This window comes from Phalacrocorax aristotelis, chromosome 26 (genome assembly GCF_949628215.1).
Source record: "Phalacrocorax aristotelis chromosome 26, bGulAri2.1, whole genome shotgun sequence".
Lineage (NCBI taxonomy): Eukaryota > Metazoa > Chordata > Aves > Suliformes > Phalacrocoracidae > Phalacrocorax > Phalacrocorax aristotelis.
The window spans coordinates 666,696-682,421 of record NC_134301.1 but is presented as its reverse complement, the minus strand read 5'-3'; the positions used below and the strand labels follow the sequence as shown (position 1 = coordinate 682,421).

Genomic DNA, 15,726 nt, shown 5'->3' with positions numbered 1-15,726 from the left:
CAAGCGTCTCTCTGGAGGCCCCCGCCTGCCTCCTGCGCCGTGAAACGCCCCGCGTCCCACCACCGGCGCCGACGGGGCGCACTGACTCCCGGGAAACTGCCTTTTTTAAGCGTTATTCAGGTATAAAGGAGGGGTAGAAATCGCCCTCCAGTGCACCAGGCCTGCCCCGAGCGCCTCCCTCACCTCTTGGAGGAGAAAACCCTTCTCCTCCCGCCCGCCCTCATGGTTCTTGCAGGAATTCGAGATCCGCCCCCCACCAAGAGGAATCCACCGGGGCGGGTTTAACCCCCTTTAAGATGCAACTCGCCGTGCAAGTTTGAGCATTTCTTTTATTTTTACACTTAAATAGTCTCTTTAAATACAGCATTATCACCATGAAAAGAACGGAAAAGGCCGGAATTTAAAAAAAAAAAAAAATAATAAAATCTGCGGAGGACAAGCTTTGGATTCACACTGGAAAAAAAAAAAAATTAAAACCCAACAAGCCACCTGCAGACAGCGTGTGAGACGGGGAGCTTTAGGAGGCGTAGAGTCACTGCTGAGCTAGGCCGAGGAGCCGGGGGCGCCTGGATTTCGGCGGGGCGGCAGCCACGCGGCTCCCGCGGCAGCACCAGAGGAGACGGGGGTTGGTTTCTTACACGGCGACGAGTGGAGCAGGAGCCAGCGCGGAACCAGCGTCGGTGTCAGTGAGTGCGTGTGAACCAAACCGACAAACGAAATAATAATAAAAGGCAGAAATGCGCGTCCATTGCACTATTAACAGCATAGTTATCTTTGTAAAAATAGAATAAATCCTATTAGTTCTTTGCCTAGTGTGAAAGCACCCATCCTAACCGGCGTCTTAGGATTCATTCTGTGGGTTAGCGGCGCCGCCGGGCTTGCCCAAGGAGCCGAGCGGGTCCTGGCAGCCGGGACACGGAGCTGGGGAGGGAGCGTGGAGTCCGTTGAAAACAACAAAAAAGGAGAAAAATAAAGCCTTTAACCCATTCAAGTGTCACCATTTGCTCCGTTTTTATAGCGCGGAGTTGCTCCGTTTCGTGCGGGAGCTGGAAAAATAAACCTCCCCCCCCCCCCCCCCCCCCACGGGCAAACCGGCACCAGCACGGGGGCGCCGCCGGCGAAGCGCCCAACGCGGGGTAAGGCTTTGCTCCTCCCGGATTTAGCCCTTGTGAGCCGGCCGAGGGCGGGGACGGGCGGGTAACGCGCTCCGAGCGGCCTCTGCCCCGGGAGAAGGGGACGGCGTCCCCGGGGGTCGCTCCCGGCACGGGGAGAGGGGAGGGTGGGGAAGAGCCGCTTCGCCAGGCTTAAGGCTCGGTTGGACCCGCTCGCCGAGGCGGCAAGAGCAGCAGAGGGGTTTTAAACCCCTTTAACCACCTTTCGGCACCTCCCGGCGACCGCCGGGAGCACAAGAGAGCCTTAAACCGCAACCAACCTCCCCCCAAAACAATTAAAGGACTGTGTCAGACCCCAGTTTTCCCCCACCCCGATACCCCTGCTCTCCAGCGGGACGTTTCCCTTGGGAGCCGTGTCCCCCGCGAGCTCCGGGGTTGTTTCCCAAGGAGCAGCAGCCGCGGGGCTGTGTTGGCTTGAACTGTCCCACAGAGGCAGCGCGTGGGCATCGGGGGGGGGGGGGGGTGGGGGCTCTTCACTCCCCACCTGAGTCTCCCCTTAAAAAAAGTCTGGATTTGCTCAGCCAGAGTCGGTAAATGGCGGGGGACGGAGGGGAGACGCTGCCCCTTGGCCGGGATAAGGCCAGAGCGAGGGCAGAGGTTAAAGCCGCTGGGGAGAGGGAAGGGGAGCGGGCAGAGGGGCCCCCCCCGCGCCTCCCCCTCGAGACGCAGCGCGGAGACCCTCAGCAGGGCCGGTTTCGGCGGGAGGCAAAAGGGGGGCCCCGTCCCGGTGCTTGGGGGTGGCTGAGACAGGGGGAAAGTGCTTTTACTGCCCGGCCGGGGGATGCAGCAGCCGGTTGCCTTGACCGTTCCTCGAGGCCAGCACCGAGCGCGGGGACAGACGGACAGACACGGTTCACCATCACGGCTGTGCCGCAGCCGCGAGGGGACCAAACTCTTCAAATCCAGGTTGTTAAAACCCTCCCTGAACTTTCCAAGAGAGTTTGTGGGCCGTGGTCTTGGTCCCTTCTTGTGCAATTAGAGCCTCCCCGCTGGCTCCGGGCCCTTCCCGACTCGTCCTGGCCCCTCGCGGCGGCCGGTGGCCCAAGGGAAGGGGCTGGAGCAGCACTGGGAGGCGCTGGGTTGTGACACGACCCAGGAAACGTTCAGAAAGGGGGGAAAAAAAAAAAAAAGGGAAAAAATGGGGAAAAAACAAGCGGGGAGAGCTCCCGGCAGCCGGGAGGGCAGGGGCTGCGGTGGGGCAGCTCGGGGGGAGGAGGGCGGGAAGGAGCTGCCATGGGAAGCAGGAGGCTCCAGGTCCGGCGCACCCTGGCCCGCGGGTGGCAACCGAGCGGCCGCCGGCATCGGCCGAGCCGCGAAACCCGTCTCTGCCGGGACAAGCGAAAGGCTCCTGGCAGCGGGCGAGGGGACGCCGTTTAAAACCCTCTGTACAAAGCAGCCCCTGCTCTCTCCCCCCCACCCCCCCCCCAATTAAATAACCACCAGTGGCCGCTGCCGGTCCATAAAATATTATTGTCAATAAATAAACGAGCGCCGAGGGGGGGGACGGGGCTGCTCACACGGGCAGGACGGGCCCCAGCGAGCGCTCCTCGGCGGAGGGCGGCTCGTGCGCCCGCTCCGGGGCTTGCTCCGGTGGCCCGGGGGACGGGGAGCGCGGGCGGCGGGGAGCGGCCGCCGCTCGGCAGCCCTCAGAGGACGGCGCGGCCTCCGGGGACGACGGGGGCGGTTTGGATGCTTCCCCCTTGCTCGGAGCAGCGGCGGCTCGGCCGCAAGTCACCACGGGGACGGGGAGGACGCCGAGGTCCTTCTCGCCCGGGCAGGACGGTGCCGGCGGCTCCGCCGGGCCGCTCTCGCCCTTGGCGCCCAGCACCGGCCTCTGCTCCACCTGGTAGTAGACCACGGACCCATCGTTCAAGTAGGGCTGGTCGCCCGCCGCCGAGGCCGCCTGCTCCGAGCCGTCGGCGAAGCAGAGGACGGACGAGCCCGGAGGTAACTGGGCTTGGATGAGGATGGGGGTGGCCAGACCCGGGCACAAACCCTCCGGCACGGCCAGGGGCTCCTCCAGGATACAAACGCCCAAGCTCTCCACGCCGGAGCCACTGCTGGAGTCTTCCTCAGCCTTCAGCCTCTCCAACTCCTCCGCCGTTTGCAGGTGCATGACGGCCGTCTCGTTCTCCGCCATGAACTCCTGGAAGTCCTGCGTTTCGGGCGGCTGCGGCCCCAGCCAGTCGCCGGCGGCGCCGTGAGCGGCGGCTGCCTCCTCCTCCGGCGCCGATGGCCGCCCGCCCTGGCGCTTGTTCTCCAGCTCCAGCTTCATGATGGTGTGGAGGTAGTGAGTCCGCACCCGGATGGGGTTGAATTCGATCCGACCGGCCATGTTACCGCAACCGTCGCGGGAGCAGCCGCAGGGGAAGGACATGCGATCCACCTGGCAGGGAGACGGAGACGTGGCAGCGCCGGGATCCCAAAGGGTCCCTCCCCAGAGCCTAAGATCCATCCCAGCACTGCCTGACATCAGGAATTTGGTGCTGCGGGAGCGTCCCCAAAACACGCTGGAGCTGCACCCCGGCCCCTCCGGGAGCAGCTGGCACCCAAGGAGAGTGTGCCGGCACCGGTACGAGCCCCGGCAACGCGGTTTCGCTGCCGGCACCCCCTTCCCCAACTCACCTGGCATTTAATCCCCGCCTGGCTGCAGGCACAGGCCTCCGGGTCGCAGTAGAGGCGGCAGTCGCAGCCGCACTCCTCCCGGGACAGGCGGATGGCCCGCAGCTCCTGCTTCTCCTCGGCGTCGATGCGGTGAACACCGGAGGCTCGCAGCAGAGCCCGGCGGCGTTTGGTGGGCAGCGGCTGCAGGAAGAAGTAGTCGTCCACCTCCACGTTCTCCACGTCGATGTCGTCATCCGATACATCCTCCAGCGTCAGGCCCTCCGCCTCCTCCGACTCCACCGTGCCGTTCTTGGTGAGCTGCGGGGCGGCGGGGCAGAGTCAGTGCCCCCCCGGGGGGACGCCGAACCCTGGCGATGAGGCAGATGGAGGACGTACGTCCGTCTGTCCAGCTCCTGGTCCCCTACCGAACACCCACCCCCCGGCTCAGAGCCTTCCCTGGCCCCCCCCCCAGCCCCATGCATGGTCCTGCGTGGCGAGCTGAGCCATCCCCGGGCGCTTCCCCCCCAGCCACGCTGCAGGCGGGCTCGTGGCAGTTTATAGGAGAAGGCAGCAGGGAGAAAATTAACTAATAAAGGAAGTCAGAGCAGAGAATCCCTTTTCCATCTTCCTTCTGCTACGGTGCCCTGCAAATAGCGAGATAAAAGGAGGTCGCTGCTGCTGAAAATACCAGGGTCCTGGGGGAGCGGCGACAGCGGAGCTGCAGAGCATCCCCCGCCCCTCGTCCCTGGGGAAAATAAGGTTTAAAAGCAACGGAGGGGCCAGCGCCAGATCCTGCAACGTGCCTTCGCCTCCCTGCACTGGGCCTTCAGCCTCCCCACGCATGGCAATATCCCCACATCTCCCCAAATTTGGGGGGAGTGACCCCAAAACATGCTGGAGCTGCAGCCCGGCCCCTCCGGGAGCAGGCGGCACCCAAGGAGAGCGTGCCGGCACCGGGACGAGTGCCACCGCGCACTGAAATGTCCCCAGATCTCGGCACTGAGGGTAAATGGGGGCCCCCAGCTCTCTGAAAGCCGGCACACGGGGAGGCAGCAGATGGAGGGGGTCTGCAGCCTCCTGAGGAACTGGTGGAAAAGCCTATATTTAAAAAAAAATATATAAAATTTAAAAATAAAGAAAAGAAAGAGGCGGCAGGCTGGATTGGCACCCCTTTGCCCGAAGTGGGCTGTCACGGCAGCGGGAGGCGGATCGCAGGCCCTGCAGGAGCATCCCACCGAGCAGAGCCCAGCCTCCAGGCAATGCCCGGGGGTGCAGCCCCAGGACGGGGCGGGAAACAGGCAGAGCCGCCCCGAGATGCTGATCCTCCCCCCACGTGGCCCCGCTGCCTCCCCCCAGACTGGAATTTCTACCAGCACAGGCCTGGCGAGGTTTGGCCGACAGCTCCGAACCCAGCACAGGTTGATGCTGACCCCGTCTGCGGGTGCAGCATCGACACAAAAAAAAGAGGTAAAAGAAATCAAAAGGAGGAGTTTAGCGGCGATAAATCCATCCCCGGCTGACGTGAAATGGCAGCCTGCACCTCCCTCCTCTGACCTGGCTTATGCTCGAGCTCCACCAGAGCTCAGCGAGGTGCTTCCCGGCTACGGCACCGCCGGGTTTCACCAGCGACACCCCGCTTCCCCGGCAATACCTTCATTTTCTTGGCGTGGAGTTTCTCTTCCTTGAGGTGCTCCCGGAGGATCTCCCGGTGATTCACCTCCTGCTCCTGGGCGAACTCGCAGAGCGTGTAGCGGCGGACGGAGTTGTGGCGTTGGGCCATGCCCAGGGAGCTGCCGCCCTGGCTGGGGACGCTGGTGAAGCCCTGGCGGCGGGCGAAGTAGTAGACGGTCACTTGGTCGAAGCGGACATTCTTCCTGCGAAGCTGCTTCTGCCGCTTCAGGATGGAGGTGGCTGCGGGGCGGGAAGCCAGGGAGGGGCTGTTAGGAGCAAAAAAAAAAACCCCCCCTGGGAGTCCCACGAAGACCTCCCACCCCGCCAGAGAGCGGCCCTTCTGCTCCCCGGAGCGGGTCGAGCTCGTGCTGGTGGCCCTGAGCTGGCTTTGGGTGACGGCCGCGTCGGGGGGCGGCTGCGCTCTTACCGCCGATGGCACCTAGACCAACCGCATCGACCCCACAGCCCTACACCATCGTCACCCTCTTCAGTCGCCAGAAGATCCCAGTAGATCGCCAGAAGATCACAAAAGCAAGTGCAAGGTCCCGCCCTGGGGGAGGAAGAACCCCCCGCACCGGCACAGGCTGGGGGCTGAACTGCTGGGGAGCGGCTCTGTTGAGAAGGCCCTGGGGGTGCTGGGGGACAAGAAGGTGACCCTGAGCCAGCACCGGGCCCTTGGGGCCAGGAAGGCCAATGGTACCCAAGGATGCATGAAAAGGCGTGTGGCCGGCAGGGCGAGAGAGGTTCTCCTCCCGCTCTGCTCTTTGCCAGGCGGAGAAGGCCCTGGGGGTGCTGGCTGACAGCCGGCTGGGCATGAGCCAGCAGTGCCCGGGTGGCCAAGGAGGCCACCAGCCCCCGGGCTTGTGTCAGCCCTGGTGTGGCCAGCAGGAGCCGGGCAGGGATGGGGCCCCTGTGCTCGGCACTGGGGAGGCCCCACCTCGAATGCTGGGCTCAGGTTTGGGCCCCTCGGGACAAGAAGGCCCTTGAGGGGCTTCAGCGTGTCCAGAGAAGGGCAGCGGGGCTGGGGCAGGGTCTGGAGCACAAGTGTGCTGGGGGGCGGCTGAGGGGGCTGGGGGGGTTTAGCCTGGAGAAGAGGGGGCTGAGGGGAGCCCTTCTCGCTCTCTACAACTACCTGAAAGGGGCTGTAGCGAGGTGGGGGGTCAGCCTCTTCCCCCAGGAACAAGCGATAGGACGAAAGGAAACGGCCTCAGGCTGCGTCAGAGGAGGTTTAGGTTGGGTGTGAGGGGAAATGTCTTCCCTGCCAGAGGGGTCAGGCCCTGGCACAGGCTGCCCAGAGAGGTGGGGGAGTCACCGTCCCTGGGGGGGTTCAAAGGACGTGCAGACGTGGCCCTTGGGGACACGGTTTAGGAGGCCTGGGGGTGTTGGGTTGGGGGTTGGACTTGACGATCCAAGAGGTCTTTTCCAAGTTTAATGATTCTATTAATTTCCTCAGGGTGTGGCACGATCTGTGCTCGTGGGACCGGCAATCAGGTCTCCGCTCATCACCCCAAACGCGTTGTAAGGGATGAAGGAGGGCAGAGCAGGGCCAGCCCCGCACCCAGGCCCCTCGCGCTCGACGGCGGAGGGGCTCGGAGGGCGGCAGCACGGACGGCGACCGTCCCCAACCACTCACGTATGAAGCCGGTGGAGCTGGAGGGGTTGACGCTGTCGCAGCTATCGGCGCTGTCGCTGTTGGAGATCTCGTCGTCCGAGTTGGAGCCCGGCGAGCCCACGTCCGCATCCTCAAACTTCCTCTTGAGGCCGGCGCTCGCGATCGCATCCATTTGGCCGCGGTTCGCATGGAGAGCCGGCGGGCGGCAAGCGGGGGGGGGGCTCTTCGCCACCAGCTCCGCGGCGCCGGCCCCGGAGCTGCCGGCGGGGTCACCGCGTCCCTGCGGAGAAGGCAAGAAAGCGGAACGGCATTTCGGATAAGCCAGCATCGCTTGGGATAACCAGGAAAGGTTTCCTGGACTCTTAAGAGCAGCTTCTCCCCACTCCTGCCCTCCCCACCCCGGATAAAGCCTCCGATCCCCGAGGCGCGCCTCGGAGAACCGCAGTCGCGGTTCCTCCCCACGGCTGGGCTGCAGGAGGGGGCTGCGCGCGGTTATCTAATCTTATTTAAAGATATCCTTTAGTTTTTGGGCAGCCCTGGAGGGATCGGGCGGGCGGGGCGACGGCTGCAGCCCCCTTCCAACCACACTCTTCTGTTCTAAACCGAATCGTAACTGAATTGACCCCGAGCAAAAGGAGACGCCGGTTCTGTCACGGAAGGAGCTCGCGCCGCCCCGGCACGGCCGACCACCGCGCGCTTCGCCCGCGAGATAACCTTCGCCGGCGGCTTGGTGCTCCCGCTAACTCCCTCCCTCAAAAAACCTACGGATTCAAACGATCATGGACGTGCCGGGGGTTATCCGCCCATTGCCGACACCGGACTGGCGGCTCCGTCCAAGCCGTAGGGAGTTAAAAAGCCCTCGTAGGGTTTTGCTGGGAGAATCTCCAGCATTTTCCTGCCCCCTCGTTAATGCCTACGCGCTCCAAAACAGGCAGCTTGCCCATGGGAAGCTGGGAAACGCTCGGCTCCGGCTTGGGTGAGGAATTTTTGGGAGCTGTATCCGGTGGGAAGGGCAGCGAGCATCGCGCCTCGGCCTCCCGAAGCTTTCAGGTCACCACAACACCAGAGGCTTTTGCTTTTGAACCGAGCCCAGGGCATTGCCCCCATCCCCGTCCCCATCCCAGGGGCTGGGCTGGAGCGAGAAGCCTCCCGGGACGCCCGGTTCCCCCCCGCCCGGGGAGCCCAGCACCCACCCGGTCGTGCCATCTCCTCTCCTCTCCGCTTTGTATTCCCTCCGCTCCCCGACCGCCGTTCTCATGGCAACGGAACAACCGCCTTCGAAAAAAAGCATGTCAGGCAACGGCATCCCTGCGGAACCCTGGGACGCGGCAGCCTCGGGGGCGGGGAGGGGGGATCAGAGGGTCTTTGGATGCGATTCGGGGGCAAACAGGCAGCGGGAGGCACTGCCCGCACTCGGACGAAGCTCGGGGACGGGCTCCGCATCGCCTCCAGCGTCTTCAGAGCCAAAAAAGAAATGCTGGTGCCCTTCTCCTCCCCCCAGAAAGGACGTGTCGGTGCCAAAGCTGCAGCGGCACCAGGGCTGTGGCGAAGCCCCCGCGCGGGTGGGACTGCCCGGCTCATGGGTGCCACATCTTGGGTTTAAATACAGCTTTTTAGGGCTTTTTTTTTTTGTGGGCAAATTGCTTAAATCCATTGCTAAAGCGGGGGGGGGGAGAAAAGCAGCTGTTGAACCAGCGTGTCAGCCCAGTTAAGGAGCTGATTTAACGCCACCGATCCCGCACACGATCCGAGGGGAAAAGCAGAAAACATCCGCTCGAGCATCGCCGCCCCGCTCAGCCCGGCACCGCGCCCCCAGCGCCCCCGCCTCGCGTCACCACCTCCGTCGCCACTAAACGGCCCCGTCCGCCTGTCCAGGACGTCCCCGGTCGGGCTCCGGCGGGTGCTGCCCGCGTGGTGACGCTCGTCCCGGGGGCTCAGCCAAGCCCCCCCTGCTCTGGGGGTCTCTGATGATCCGGGCTGGGCTGCCGCCTTCGTCGGCCTCGTTTTAGGAAGGAGATAATTAATGAGGAGAGTCTCTGCCGTTTCTCCCATTCCCTCTGAAGCAAATCTTCAGGATATCACCTAAAAACCCTCTCCCTTGGGCGCTTACGGTGACGAGAACCAGCGACAGCGTCTGGGTGGACGCCCCCGCCCGCGGCATCGAGCCCCGGCGGGGGACGGAGACCGGACCCTTCCCCAGATGGATCCGTCGGGGGATGCTGGACTCGATGATGATTCTACAGTTCCCGTTAATTGTGTTTCTTAAACAGGGGTCGAAACCGCCCCGGAGCTGGGGGAGAAGCAGCCGAAGCCGGCAAGGAGGGCCCCCACCCCGGGGGTGCTGCCCCGAGGGGCGGCCGGGGCCGAGGTCGGGCTCGCGCAGCCGCTGCAGGGCACGAGGCAGCGGAAAATGAAGCTTTCACCTCATTTCGCCACAGAAGCAGCTCCCCTACCCACGCGGGCCTCCTCCTCCTCCTCCTCCGTCGGCGCGGCAGCAGCTGCCCCTGTGCAATGCCACGGCCAGTGTAATTCATTTATTAGCTTCAATTACTTTTCTTTTTTAAATAAAAAAATCCACTTTTGAAAAGAGCCAGGGCGCAGAGGCGAGCCTGGCAGCTCCAAAGCCCCCCGAGGCCCAGCACGGAGTGGGGGGGCTGCACGCCCTGGAGCCTCACCGAGGGAGGACGGGAGACCTTCGGCCTCAGCTCGGACTGGGCTCTGCGGCAGGTTTTTGGCCCCGAGGTCGGGGTCTGGCTTCAGCGAAGGTTTAAGGAGAGAGGGGGCAAAGCGCCGGCGCGCTCCGTACGGCAGCGACGCTCATCCCGCGGCGGAAGCCTCTCCGCCTCCCTCCTGAGCCAAAGACACAGCCAGGGAAAGAAATAATATCCTAAATCTACTAACGGTGGCGGGGAAAAAATGAAAACAAACTTGTTTGCAGGTTTGCTTCAGTTTTTAAATGGCGGTAAATCCCCAAGGCGGGGATTTGGGTCAGGGAAGGCAAAAACTTGACTCCAATACTGCGAGGAAGGAGCGGCGCGCCCCCCGTTCCCCTTCCTTCTGCTATTGAACGCACCGAAAGGAGCTCGACTGAAAATATTGATTTTTTCCACGTCAGCCGTTGCTGGAATCGCCTTTGTGAGCAGGGAGTGGCTCAGGAGCGGGTCGGGCCTCGCGTGATCGCGGCTGCAAAGAGCCTCGGGAGACAGGGCCGGTTCAGCCGCAGGGCTCTGAGATCCCATCAGGGAAAACCGGCCGGCTCAAAGCTCACCCGAGGCTGACGAAGAGGCCTGGATCATCCCGCGGAATTAACGCTGTCGTACGGCAAAAAACCCCGCGCTCCCGGTTCACCAGTTCCCAGCGTTCGGGAGAGGAGGAAGGACGGGAGCGTCCCTGGGGGAGCGATGCTCCGCGGTCCCCAAAGCTGGTTCGCTGGCGCCGACGGGCCGGCCGCCCTCGGTCCTGGTCCCGCTCGTGGGTTTCGTTTTGCCTCCCGCGACTCCGGCATCGCCTCTGACGATCCTCGATCCACGCCGGCCGCGCTGCCGGGCTGCTCCTCCATCGCAGCTTGTCCGGGCGGAGACCGAAACAGCAATTCCAGAGCGATGAGCGGTTTTATTTCCAGATATTCAGAGTAATTATTAATTACCAGGCGGGGACCCTCTGGGCACCCAATGGATTTCATGACGACTCCCAAAAATCACACACGGATCGAGGGCTCCGGGACCCAGTAACGCGGGAGATGCTCAAGGTTTCCTCCTCGGGTTCGCTCCCCTCTACAAACCGCTTTAATCACATCCCTCCAGCATCGACTTTTGGGGGGAGGCCGGTTCAAATAAGTTTCCCCTAAAAAGCAAGAGCCAAAAGTGGATCCAGACAAGGCCTCCCGGGGTTTGGGGGTATCGGAGGTGTCAAACACAGGGATGCGGGGTTATTTCAGCAGCCGGACGAGGAGTGGGCGGGAATGACATGCAAGAAGGGAGCAAATAAATATATATATCTACAGGGAGAGACCCCTGGGGTAAGCAGGAGCCTGCCGGGCATCACAGAAGCATCCCGACCCCGTCCGTGTCGATAACGCGTGCATTTAGGACCGGATCACGGCACGCAGGGTAAACCCAGAAAAATATAATCAAGGAATAACCAAAGGAGCCCATTTTATTCCGTTGCAGCGCTCGGCGTCTCCTGGGAAGGCAGAGCCGGCGGCTGGAAGGAGCCAGGCTGTGATTTCGTGTTCCCTGCCCCCCCCCCCCCCCCCCCCAGGATAAGGACAGCTCTCGGCAGCAATTTCAACAAGAAAATGTCTCACCCCTGGGGTGAAACCCACCCGAAAAGGGGCTTCCCCTCCGGCAGTGGCCCCCCCGGCTCGGCTCGCTCCCTCGTTACCGGTTACGCAGCAGGATTAACGTTGCCGGGATGACACGGCAGCATCGCTGCAGAGCATCAGGCCGCGACGCCGGCGGGGAACGCGCCGAGGTGCCGAGCACCCCCCGCTCGCGGCTGGCCCCAACAAGCAACCGCAGCTTTGGATAAAGGGGGATAAAACACCCTCCGGCGCTCCCCGGGAAGCAGAAAACGGCTCCCACCGTCGCCCCGAAGCCCCCCCCGGGCCGTGTGGCAACGCCTTGACCCTGCTGGGGACGGGGAAAGAGGCGTTTATCGCCGAGGGAACCTGAACCCGTGCTCCGTGCTTCCTCCGAAGAGCAAATAAAGCAGCTCACCTCCTCAAGGACGGCCGGGGACAGGGAGCCCCGGTGGCACGGCACCCCCGGGGCAGCACGAGGGCTTTGGTTTAGGTCCGGCGCCGCTTGGGAAGGGCCTGGCACGCTCCAGCACGCGGCCGGACGCGGCAGAACACGTAAACCCACCTCTGAGGGGGCAAAAAATTAAGCTCACGCTCGAAAAATCCCTGCCGAATTAAACCAGGAGCCGGCAAAAACGTTCGGATCCGGAGGCGACTCCGGCGCGGAGCGCACCGCTCCCCGCGCCTCAAATCCAGGCGTTATCCCGGGGCAGGAATCGGGGCAAAAACTCGTATCGAGGAGCCTGGAAACAAGATTCAGTAATTTCCGCCCTGCCGGGGCGGCCGCTTGGCCACCGCGAAGGGCCGAGCCGGTCGGCTCGTTTACAAATCGGTCGTCGGAGGTTTTCCCGAAGGACTCGGCCGCTGGCCTCCGCAGCCGGGAGGGTGACGGATTTGCCGGGCTGTGTTTCGGAGATGCCGCGGCCGGTCGGCACGCCGGAGATCCGAGCCCAGCCCGGGTCGGTCCTCGCGCCCCCGGCACTTCGGCGGGCGGCCGCTTTGGGTTTTGATGACAAACGGCAAAAGATTCGGTCTCCTCTTCCGCGCTGCCGCTAACGAACGTGGCTAACGAATAAATCTAGGCTACGGCTCCCACGGCTCGAGCGCGGCCGGCGCTGGAGCCTGCGCTTACGCAACCGGCATCGCAATCGTGGCGATGGATCCGGCTTGTCGTGGAGCCCCGGCTCGCCTCGGTGCGCTGGGGGAGGCGGGAGCGTCTTCCACCGCTGCCGCCTGACCTCCCCGGGGAGGCCGGTCCCAAAATTCCTCCCCCCCCACCCCGGCCCCTTTGCCCGTCACCAGAATCGAGTCAGAAAGGCGGGTCCAGCCACCGCGCACGGCGGCTCCACGGACACCGCGATCCACAGACCCCAAAGGCGAGGGAGGCCCCAAAGGCGAGGCCGAGGGAGACCCTAAAGGTGAGGAAGATTCAAAAGGTGAGGCTAGGGGAGGCCCCGAAGGCAAGGGATGGCCAAAGGCAAGGCTGAAGGAGACCCTGAAGGTGAGGCTGATGGAGGCCATGAAGACAAGGCCGAGGGAAGCCCCGAAGGCGAGGGAGACCCTGAAGATGAGGCCAGGGGAGGCCCCGAAGGTGAGGGAGACCCTGAAGACGAGGCTGAGGGAGGCCCTGAAGGCAAGTGAGACCCTGAAGGCGAGGGCAGGGCAGCAGGAGGCCATGGCCGTGGTCGCCCCACCGGCGCAGCCATTCGCGGGGTGAGTGCGGGGCTGCCGAGGGGACCCCTTGCCCCGGGACGCTCTCCCCGCCGGGCCGAGCGGGGCAGGAGCTCCGTGTGCTGGCTCCGGGCTCCCTCCCAACAGTGGCCAAGGCCAGCACGAGGGGACCAGGGACCCCCCGAGACCCCTGGGAGCCCTCAAGCTCAGGGCCCCCAGCCCACCGGGGTGGGCTCCGCTCCCACCACGGCACCCCGAGGAGAGGGGGCTTGGGGTGATGGCGAGGGGAAACCACCTCCGCCGCGGGCTGGGGGGGTCCTGCTGCCCCCCAGCAAGAGGGGGGGGATCACCCCAACCCTCTCCCCCCGCCTGCGACAGGGGGACCCCCCTCACAACGACACCCCCCGCCTTCAGGGACACCAGCCCAGGACCCCCGTGACAGCTCCTTCCCTGGTCAGCGGCGGCTCCGTCTCACCACCCCAGGGGGGCCCCGACGCCACGGCGCTTCTTGGGGACCCCCCCAATAACAGCCCCACCCCCGCACGGCCCCCACACATCTGCTATAGGTCCCTAGAGAGCAAAGCAGCTACGAGGGCTCCCCACATCCTCCGTAGGACCCCCTGTAGCCCTCACAGCCCCCCCAGGCACGGGAGAGGGGAGACCCACAGCCACAGGAGCCCCCCACATCCCCTATAGCCCCCCCGATATGAGTCCCCCCCAGCCCTTAGAGGCCCCCCAAAACACAGGAGAGGGCAGAGCCTCGGCCACAAAGGCCCCCCTACACCCTCTATAGGGCTCTAGTGAAGGCTCCCTACAGCCCCTATAGGCCTGCAGCTGTAAGGGTCCCCCCTATCCCCTATAGGCCCCCCCATCCCCTATAGGCCCCCTGCATTGTTTACAGACCCCTAGCTGGAAAAAGGCTCCCCCCATCCCCTATAGGCCCTCAGCTATAAGGATCCCCCATATCCTCTATAGGTTCTCCAGCTGGAAAGGGGGCCCACATCCCCTGTGGGCTCCTGCAACCTCTATAGTCCCCCCTCCCCCAGCCAAAAAAGGCCCCAATACCCCTAGAGGCTCCGCAGCTAGAAAAGGCCCCCACATCCCCTATAGGCACCTACATCCTTTATAGGTCCCGCAGCTAGAAAAGACCCCCACGCACTCCCTATAGGCTCCTGCATCCCCTATAGGGTCCACAGCTGTAAGGCTCCCCATCCCCTATAGCTCCTTGCAGCTGTAAGCCTGACCCCCCCATGCCCTATAGAACCCCCAGCTGTAAGGATCCCCATCCTCTATAGCCCCCCCATCCCCTACAGCTCCTTGCAGCTGTAATGTCATCCCCATCCCCTATAGCCCCCCCAGCTGTAAGGGGCCCTCACCCCCTATAGGCCTCCAGCTGTAAGCCCCCCCATCCCCTATAGCTCCTTGCAGCTGTAAGCCTGACCCCCATCCCCTATAGCTCCCCTCAGCTGTAAGCCCCCCCATTCCCTATAGCTCCCCCCATGCCCTATAGCCCCCCATCCCCTATAGCTCCCCCAGCTGTATGGCCCCCCAATCCCCTATAGCTCCCCCCAGCTGTAAGGCCCCCCACATCCCTTATGGCTCTCCCATCCCCTATAGCTCCCCTCAGCTGTAAGGCCCCCCCCATCCCTCATAGCTCCCCCATCCCCTATAGCCCCCATATACCCTATAGCCCCCTCCCCCCCAGGCCCCCAGCCGCAGGAGGAGTGACCCCCCTGCCCCTACAGCCCCCCCGCCAGCCGGGGCGGAGGAGGGGCACCGAGGCAGGACCCCCCCCCCATTTCCCCCCCCACTCACCGGGTGCCCCGGGCGGGGCGGGGCGGGGGCGGCTCCCGGGCGCGCGCTGGGGCTGGGGGCGCGCGGACCCGCCCCGCCGCCGCTCGCCGACAACAATGGGGCCGGCGGCGGGCGCCGCCCCTATATACCCCGCGTCACGTGACCGCGCGCCTCTAGCCGCCCCTCGGGTCACGTGAGGGGCGCGCCCGCGCCGCGGGGCACGCTGGGAAAGCGAGTCCGGCCGGGGGCGGCCGCGGGGCACGACGGGAAATGTAGTGCGGAAGTGAGCGGGGGAGGGGCCTCGGGGGCTTCACGCCCCCCCCCCCCCCCCCCCGGGGGGGACCACGCATAGACCTGAAGGAGGGACACACGGGGGGAGCCCCCAAACCTAAAGAGGGGTCTGGGGGGGCTCCAGGCCCAGCTGGAGGGGAGGGGGTGGGAAATGCACCCAGCAGAGGGGTCTAGACATGGGATTATCAGGCGTGGAAACTGCAGGAAAAGGCCAAAAGTGCCTTATTTTAGCACCTGCGGAGCAGCTGCAGCCAGGGCGTCACGGCCTGGCCTCAGCCCTCCTGGCCTGGGGGCAGCCAGCTGACACCCCCCAAAGGCCGCCAGCTCCCCATGCCGCCCCCGGCTTCCCTCGCAAGGGTGAAGGGGGCCCCAAGGAGAGAGAGCCTCTCCAGGGGGTCCCGCCTGCTTTGTGAGACCCCCTCCACCCACCTCAGGGTCCCACCGCTTTTTTGAGACCCCAGCAGGCCCACGGGGGTCCCCGGCTTTGTGAGACCCCATTACCCTCACCTCAGCAGCCCTGTGGAGGTCCCCCCACTTCGTGAGACCCCACACTCACCCTGGCTGCCCCCCAACATGCTCCTCCCCAGGAGAGGCTCCGCGAGCGGCCGCAG

At 64.4% G+C, this 15,726-nt stretch overlaps 1 protein-coding gene across 2 annotated transcripts; it reads right to left on the bottom strand.

The window, feature by feature from the left end:
• Nucleotides 1-2,622: 2,622 nt before the first annotated feature.
• Nucleotides 2,623-14,961, bottom strand: CSRNP2 (cysteine and serine rich nuclear protein 2). Of its 2 annotated transcripts, XM_075075805.1 has the most exons (6): nucleotides 14,846-14,948; nucleotides 8,253-8,334; nucleotides 7,081-7,339; nucleotides 5,428-5,687; nucleotides 3,798-4,094; nucleotides 2,623-3,558 (listed from the first exon to the last, which is right to left on the bottom strand). In XM_075075805.1, exons 3-6 carry the CDS (start codon nucleotides 7,229-7,231, stop codon nucleotides 2,686-2,688), a joined length of 1,581 nt encoding a protein of 526 aa, XP_074931906.1. In that variant the 5' UTR covers nucleotides 7,232-7,339; nucleotides 8,253-8,334; nucleotides 14,846-14,948; the 3' UTR covers nucleotides 2,623-2,685. The 2 variants fall into 2 exon arrangements, with proteins under 2 accessions (XP_074931906.1, XP_074931905.1); XM_075075804.1 differs by lacking the exon at nucleotides 8,253-8,334 and having other exon boundaries at nucleotides 14,846-14,961.
• Between the last annotated feature and the right edge of the window lie 765 nt (nucleotides 14,962-15,726).